The 9,229-nt window shown below is 36.6% G+C and overlaps 1 protein-coding gene across 1 annotated transcript in view; it reads left to right on the forward strand.

Annotated features, from left to right (window-relative positions):
• Positions 1–684: 684 nt before the first annotated feature.
• LOC106874094 (glycerol-3-phosphate dehydrogenase [NAD(+)], cytoplasmic) overlaps positions 685–9,229 on the forward strand; it is a 26,856-nt gene continuing 18,311 nt past the window's right edge. Inside the window, exons 1-2 of the mRNA XM_052973919.1 lie at positions 685–874; positions 1,585–1,702. Coding sequence (XP_052829879.1) covers positions 1,659–1,702 — 44 coding nt within the window. The 5' untranslated portion in view covers positions 685–874; positions 1,585–1,658. The remainder of the gene's footprint in view (positions 875–1,584; positions 1,703–9,229) is intronic.

Below are 9,229 nucleotides of genomic sequence, written 5' to 3' on the forward strand. Positions count from 1 at the left end.
TATATATATACGCAGGTCACGGGGAATTCTGAAAAAAAAAAAAAACTAAAAATGAAAACCGACAAAAACGGTAAGTGGATCATTGTAAAAAGTTGTTTTGCAGATCCCTGTTAAGTTAAAACAGGGCTGAGGTGGGAGTGAAGTGATTGAATGTGTCGAGGGAGACTTAGTGCAAGAAAAAGAGCAAGTGTGAAAAAATGAAATTATTGTGAGATGTCAAACGAATAGCGAAGCAATTCAGTGTCGTGCGAAACTGGACGAGCGCCAGTAGAAAGAAACAGAAAAAGATTACTCTGCAAAGATTAAGAAAATGTCAGAAGTAATAAAAGATACAGAGTGGAACAGTGTTGAGAGACAAGGAGAAAAGAGGACAGCCATAGACTTAATGTTTGTAAGAAGAATGTATGCAAAAAGACGGAGAAACTTTAGCAGAGACAGAAACGAAAAAGAATAAGTTTAAGGAAACCAGAAGGAACGAGAGAGGGTGGGGAGAAAATGTGTGAAAGAAAGAGAGAGAGAGAACAAAGAGTAATAAGAAGGTGTTAGCGTGACAGTGGCACTATTGCAATAGGCACACACTTCTCCTCTCTCATCCTACTACAATAATCGAAGGGGAGGGTTCGACCTTGAACATCCAATGAAAATACGCGATTCAAGAGAAGCATGCGCCTTCGCACTTCAACACCAAGTTCAAGGTTGTTTGTCAACAATTCCAAGTCACACTTCACTCTTGATTAATCCCGTTTGCCGTCCTACAGGGAAAGAGGGATAGAGAAAGAGAGAGAGAGAGAGAGAGTGTGTGAGTGTATGAAAGAAAGGAAAAAGCACCACTACCACCATTACCAACAACAAACAACTACCTCAGCCAATACTGGTAAATACTAACTTGTGACTTTATACCTATACTTGCACCAACACTGCAGCACCACTTCAATCCTACTTCTATATACTTACCACTAGAACATTACCCTAGTACTACTTGACTTACAATCACCAAGCTATTAGAACCAATATCACTAAAACTGCCATAATATGATCAACACGGCGATTATATCGTCGACACTACGCCAGAACGTGCATCTATCTTTCACTGGGAATAAAGTAGCCCTGGCAATCAGCATTAGCACATTGGTTTGAAAATAGGCATTAAAAATAGCATCCAGAAACCAACGGCAAAAATTTTCTATCACCGGTGTCACAAGATCCTTTCTTTAACGTGCCAACACTTGCACTAGACTTAGCACCGTCCCCACAGAAACTAGCACTGTCACAGGAATTACTCGAAGTATCCCTAATATCTTTGTATTGCTTATCTCAGGTTTAATCTTAACTATATTCTTAATAAGTGCTCGCCGCATTTGGAAGATCGTTAAATTTCGGGTGATTTAAGTTGGGGGGAAAACAAAACCGAAAGCGGAATCAATTTTAATTCACTCACACGCATAATTTTTACACACACGCTGACATACCAGCTTTATATATAAATACATATATCATATTCACCTCCTTTTTAATTAGAAAAATACACGATGTTATGTATTCAATATCAATGCATATATTTATTTGTTATATTCTAAACTTCAGTTTTTCACTGCCAACTGGTTGGAAGACCTTTGAGAAAGAAGTGGTAAATTCACAATAAAAATACAAAGAAGAAAATGACAACTCTAAAGAAAATTTGTATTGTTGGTTCAGGAAATTGGTAAGATTTACTTTAAATATAGTGATTTAATTAATATTTTGTAAGTGTTATATGCTTCAATACTGCTAAAAACCATATGGTGTTATCGAAGTGAATGACGAATATGCGTGCGGTATGTTTGTAGCTTTTTCGAAAGTAAGTTTCGTGTTTCCCCTCCCCCTCCTGCGAATCTATTTTGTATCACATCCTCTCAGCTCGTTTCTTCCTTTCATCATCACCATCATTAATTAAAATTTAATCATCTCGTTGATATAATCAACCGCTACCACCATAATATCTGCAACGTACACCTACATATAATGTAATGTTGCATTTCTTTTCTTTTGTTGTTTATTTCCGGGACTTCTTTGAAAGCGAAACAAATTTGGAAGAAAACTTAATGTTATTTACTGCTAATCTTTCTACTCTCTTCTATTAATAATCGATACACTTGTGTAGTTTATTTCCGCCTACAAATTCGTCATCTTGTGATAATGTATGAAATCCTTATTACAAATGAATTCACTCCTCTATTTCCTGTCAGTTTTATCCACAACCCTTTTGTTTGTTTACTCGCTCCGTTTTGTGGGCTAACAAGAGCCCTTAACTAAAAACCCTTATCTCGGTAGTTTGATTTATTTTTCTGAGATCTCTTACCATCAATACCAAATATTCTTATATAATCGCAACACTTCGTTCTGATGCTTTTCTTTTTTTCTCTTTTATATTCCTTAACTCAGTGTGAATAATAATAATGGTTTGACATTTTGGCACAAGGCTAGCAAGCTCGGGCGAGGGGTACGTCGAATATACCAACCCCAGTGCTTATTTTATCGATCCTAGTAGGATGAAAGGCAAAGTCGATCTCAGCGGAATTTGAACTTTGAACTTAAAGGCGGACGAACTACATAAAATAAAATCTTATTTGCCGTAAATCCCCAGTATTAATGATAAAAGCCATAAAAAATTAGAAGATTGTAATTCGTTCATAACAAAGATTTTATACGTCTGCACAAGATGACAAATTTATAGCAGGAATTTAAGTTCCGAAGTGTATCGAATGTTTATGGAAGAGAGATCGAACGATTAACAATAAATAAAAGAGGTACACAACTCATCAACAAAATTATAATTCACTTAAGAAATGAAAATACTATTAAATATTTATTATTCAATTAGGCTATTATGAGAGCTTGAATTGATATTTTTAAATATGTACTGTGTTCATTCCCTTTCTAACAAAGACCTAAAAAGAGGACTGATCTTAAAATTTCTTACAAAGTACATATAACTAATAGTATATTTCGTTACAAACGTATACTCATCGAGGACGAGATAATTCGGAGATGGTAAAAGTACATATAAAAGAATATATAAATGTAAACATGAAAACGCTTTTCATGTCAAGTGAATCATCCTTTTGCACGCATACAAGTACATAATGTATAAAATATACTTGATTATATGTCCATAATGTGGAACTACTACATTATATATTTTACTGCATTCATTTAGCGTACGCGTAATTTCACATTTATATTTAGAATTTGTAACCATTGTTAGTATGTGTGTATGTGTGTTCAGTTTATACTGTGACATTTACGCGAACCATTTCAGTTTGTTTGTCTCCCCCCCTCCACCATCCTATTTCTGATTCTCTGTACTGGTATGCATAATACATTATTCGTAATTACATACGTACACCACACTACACTTTATGTGTGTGTCTAATATATAGTATTTACAGCATCATAAAGACTAAGAATGACTTCTAGATCATCGTCGTCATCATCATCATCATCATTATTTTAACGTTCAGTTTTTCCATGTTTGCATGGGTAGGACGGGGGTTAGCTGAGGTAGATTTTAACTGGCTGGATGCCATTTCTCTTTCCTGTTTCCAAGCAAGGTAATATTTCCCCATGGCCAGACATTTTTGGCAGAATGTTAGAAGTGAACGACACTGCTTGTATGAAAGTGACACACATTTACAATTATCACATAATATCAAGACAAGAACACACGCACACACACATTCATTTCTCACTTTTCCTAAATGTGAGTAGCCATGTCGTTCCCCAACAGCAAGAACCTGCTCTACCCTCCTCCTCCTACTGCTGCTGCTGCTAGTATAAAGCACCCTCACTTTTATCGGCTTGCAAGCTGCATGGTGGTCTCACCAATGCCAGTGGCATGAGAAAAGCACCCAGCACTTACATTGTAAAGTGGTTGGCATTAGGAAGGGCATCTGACCATTGAAACTATGCCAAAGCAGTTGCTGGAACACAATGCAGCCCTTGGACCCATGAGATCCTATTACACTGTCTAACTCATGCCAACAGCATGAAGCATAGATTTCAAATGCTGCTGATGATATATGTATATATATATATATATATGTATATATATAAATTTTAATTAAGGTACTCAGAAACCTGGATGTTTGTACATTTACAGATTTTTTATTAATGTCACATATTAAATGAAGCGCTTTTCACCTAGTCGTGTAGGTTTTTCAAGAGATAGAAATAATTTGAAAAACCTACACGACTAGGTGAAAAGCGCTTCATTTAATATGTGACATTAATAAAAATCTGTAAATGTACAAACATCCAGGTTTCTGAGTACCTTAATTAAAATTTTTTTCTATATAATTTCTGTACATCACCTCCAAACCTTCAAATATATATATATATGTATAATATGTGATGGGCTTCTTTCAGTTTCCCACTATCAAATCTACTGACAAGGTTTCGGTTGTTATGGGGCTATAGTAGAAGACACATGCCCAAGGTGTTGCATTGAGGGATTGAACCCGAAACCATGAGGCTGGAAAACAGACTTCTTTACCTCACAGCCATGCATGTGCCTCTAAATACTGCAGTTTATTCTTTTACTGATTTCATTCATCAGAGTATGGTCATGCTGGGGCAGCCCCTTCAATGGCCTAGTTAGTCATAATGACCCCAGGACTCATTTCAATCTGGCACTTGTTTTATTGGTTTCTATTTATTGAACTGCTAAGTTAATGGACATAAAAGGACACCTCATAAATTATGCTGGATTTCAAATTGATATAAACACAGACCCCATTGAAGATAATGCATGATTAATACAAGATAATGCAAGATTAATAATAAACAAACACTGCAACTGACAGAGTAATGTAAATGCTAAAGGGTTAGACATTAAATGTCTATCATCATCATCGTCATTGTTTAATGTCCACTTTCCATGCTGACATGGATTGGGCGGTTCGACTGGGCTCTGGGAAACCCAGGAAGCTGCACCAGGCCCCAATCTGACCTGGCAGAGTTTCTAAAGCTGGAAGCCCTTCCTAACGCCAACCACTCCAAGAGTGTAGTGGGTGCGTTTTACGAGCCACCGGCACAAGGGCCAAAGGAGCTGGCATTGACCGCGATCAGATGATGCTTTTTACATGCTACCAGCACAAAGGCCAGAGGAGCTGGCATTGACCGCAATCGGATGATGCTTTTTACGTGCCACCGGCACGGAAGCCAGTCAAAGCAGCACTGGTATTGGTCACGTTCAGATGTTGCTTTTTACGTGTTACTGGCATAAGGGCATGTTGTACATATTAGAGAGACAGAAGGGAGTGGGTAAACAATATCTTTTGTTTCAGTCACTGGATTGTGGACATGGTGGGACACCATCTTTGAGGAGTTTTTAGTTCAACAAATCCAACCCAGTACTAATTTTTTAAGTCTGGTATTTACTCTATCAATCTCTTTTGCTATAGCACTAAGTTACCTGGACATAAACAAACCAACTGTAGTTGTCAAGTAGAAGGAGTACAGAGAAACACACACACACACACACACTATGTATATATATATATATATATATATATATATATATATATATAAATATATATATCATGTTAATGATGGGCTTCTTTCAGTTTCTGTCCACCAAATTTACTCACAAGGCTTTAGTCAGCATAGGGCTATGTTAGAAGACATTTGCTCAAGGTGCCACATGGTTGGACTGAACACAAAACCATGTGGTTGGGAAGCAAATTCCTCACCACACTGCCATACCAGCACCTAATGTGTGTGTGTATGCGTGCATGTGAGCATATGAATGAAGTTCACTTCCTAAGGGTACACGTGTCTGTGGAGTGCTCAGCCATTTGCACGTTAATTTCACGAGCGGGCTGTTCCGTTGATCGGATCAACTGGAACCCGCGACGGAGTGCCAACAACAAGTACACGTGGCTATCTTTTAGGTGTCTATCAGCATCCGTTTTGTCTTTGTGATCTGTTGTTTAAATCTGTTTCAATTGTCTTCCTTCCTTTTATTGTGTTATTGTGAAACCCTGATAATACAATTATTGTCATCATTATTTTTACTAACAGGAGTGGTTCTATTCAAGCACAGGCACTGTATTCACTGTTTAAGATTATAAATGGTAGAACCATGTTGTTGGGAAGCAAGCTTATTACCACACAGCCATGCCTGTGTGTTTAACAAATGGGTATATGAATATTAGTTGGTGTGTGTTAATTATATACAGTAATAATGTTACTGGTGTCTAGTATTTAACACAGTATTTACATGCATTAAAAGATAATTACTCCTGTGGATAAAGTGCTAGTTTATCACAGGTTGGGATTATTGTTTGGCTACCTTGATCAAAAGCATTCAAGCCACAACCATCCTGTCTTTTAGTGGATCTAGTACAGCATTGTTCAATGTATCTTTCTGTTTTTAAGATGATAGGGTCTGATTTGTGGGAAAGATTTTTGGCTGCTATTTCTAGCGGCAGAGGATCCCTTTGCATGCAATAATAAGCTTTCCTTGTCAACAGACAGACATTTCTTTTACCTACCTTATAACACTGATCACAATGCCGTTGTTAAATTCCGTCACTAAACTTCATAACAAATCTTATAGTGTTTCTTAATGGTCATTTCAATCTCTTAGAAAATACAATCAAAATTTCCCTCTAAAATCACACCCTACTTTCATAGAATCGAAATAGTGGGAAGGAGGTTAGAGTAGGTAGTGTGGTCCTGGATGAATAATTAGACAGGATGGTCAGAGTTGAAATGCCTCTGATCAGTTAGAGTTGACTTAGATTTAAACAACAACAACTTGTGACCTCTTTTCTGTTGGGAAAATCTCCATTTGTCATAGTTACGAATCTGAGAACATATCACATGTTATATATATATATTTCTACTCTCCCCTCACCTCATTACCACCAACTCCTACCTTAGCCATGAATGGTGGTAGTGGTAGTGGTGGTGGTGGTGCTGGTGGTGGTGGTGGTGGAATGTATAGGTGATCGTGTGAAATAGCTTGTATGTTGCTAAGGTGAAGGACTGAGACACAGATAAATTATCTCACATACCTAAAGACATATTATGACTCCAAGTTAAGATGATGGATTACACAATCATATTAAGGGAATGAGAGATCCACCACACTAGACCCAATTGGGGGTCCATGTAAGATTTTATTGTTAATGTTTATGTGCAATAAATTGCTTACACTCCTACAATTTTCTTTTACTTGTTTCAGTCATTTGACTGCGGCCATGCTGGAGCACCGAAAACATTTCCGACAATTTGTTTTTATGCAGTTCCTAATATTATTTAATTATAAAACTATAATAGGATTTTTTGAAACATTGAGACCCAGTGGAGTAAAATAGCTATGCGGCCCCGGTAGAGTGAGGTCCATAGGCAAAAAAATGGTTGAGAATCACAGTCACCTGATTAGCTAGAAATAGCAACTAAATCTTCAAATTACAATCTTAAAAAATAGAAGAAAATGTATAATCTAGTTCCTTTCTTAAGGAAACAAAATAAAACTTTAAAAATAGAGAGGTACTTTATTATTTTCTTATCTTTTAACAAGAAAGGGAGGTAGGGTCCATGAGCTGTTACAGAGACTCCCAGACTAGAGGCGGGGAAGGAGGGAGGGACTAAAGTATCCTTAAACTAGAAGCCTGGCTGGGATGCTTGTGATAGAGTGAACTCTATTTAAGATGTCCATGGTGCTAGGTGTGGAGGCACGTGGCTTAGTGGTTAGAGTGTTGGACTCATGATTGTAAGATTGTGGTTTCAATTCCTGGACTGGGTGGTGCATTGTGTTCTTGAGCAAGACACTTCATTTTACATTGCTCCAGCCCACTCAGCTGGAAAAAATGAGTAACCTAATGATGGACTGGCTTCCTGTCCAGCAAAGAATATTTATATATGCCAGAGAAACCAGGAAACCGGTCTTATGCTCCTTATAGAGTAATGTAGACTAACCAAGGTGCCAGGTGGTGGCGTTAAACTGGGTGCCAGGGTAAGTCTACCACTCACATAAACCATGGTGAAATTTGAACCCAAAATGCCAAAAAACCAAGGAAAATACCACAAGGCATCCAGTCTTAGATTCTTACACTTCTGCAGCCTGACCGCTTCGTTAGATTGGTATGTTTGTTTGCTCACCTGTCTGTCGGTTATGGTGATGAGTGCTCCAGTTGATGCTCTGTCTGATTCTCGAATGACTGCTAATTTGCAGTGTAAACCATAGCAGGATTTGAACTCTAAACGCAAAGAACCAGAGCAAATACCATAAACCGTCCAGTTGAACAGTTTTGTATGGTCAATAAATAAAATGCATTGAAATGCATTGTGGTACCTACAAGGGGGTGCTGAAAATTTCCTGGCTTTGGGTAAAACAATATACAGAAGGATCAGTTAATTATGATTTTTTTCAACATATTCCCCTTCTCAGATTCACACGTTTATTGCAGTAGTCCTTCAGTTTTTCTAAGCTGTGTAAAAGAAATTGGAAGTTTGGACCTCTAAACAGACTTTTTGCGATATTGTTTGTGTACTGATTCTTTGAGTTCTGACAACAATGTCTGCAACAACACTGACACCAAGCTGTATTGGCCTTTAAGAAAACCCCCTCACTTTGACAACATACAAAAACTATATGCTTATGTAGTCCATATATATATATATATATATATATATATATATATATATACATTAGCATATATATTTATATTTTGCCTGTATATGTTTGTATATATGTGTGTATCAAAGTTTGTATGTTTAGTGTATAAATGTATATATGTTTTTGTGTGTGTATGTATGTCAATGTTTTGTATACGTTTGTATGTGTGTTTATTTCTGTAAGTGAATTTTTTTTAATTATAGACTGACTTTTACTTTTTTAATTACATTTATTTTACCATTAATTAATTTACTCTAGGTATACATGTTTTTTTTCCTTCTGACCAAAGTGAATTTTTATTAAGGTTTCCTTTGATTTTACATATGATTTTTGAATCGTAATATTTTAATTTTATGTATATCACCAGTTCTTAAAAAGACCGTTAGTTGAACGGACCAATGAAATGAAACCAATTTTCAAATGTGTTTCTGTCAATGTAAATTGTATATTTATAAATATAACGTTAATTTTTTTTCCATTCTCAACCAAAACTGTCTGACAAACAGGAACGTGAAACTCTGAGTAACAGTTTTTTTGTGATGTTCTTGCAGCTTTAACAATAAA

Source organism: Octopus bimaculoides, chromosome 17, assembly GCF_001194135.2.
Source record: "Octopus bimaculoides isolate UCB-OBI-ISO-001 chromosome 17, ASM119413v2, whole genome shotgun sequence".
NCBI classification, from domain to species: Eukaryota; Metazoa; Mollusca; class Cephalopoda; order Octopoda; family Octopodidae; genus Octopus; species Octopus bimaculoides.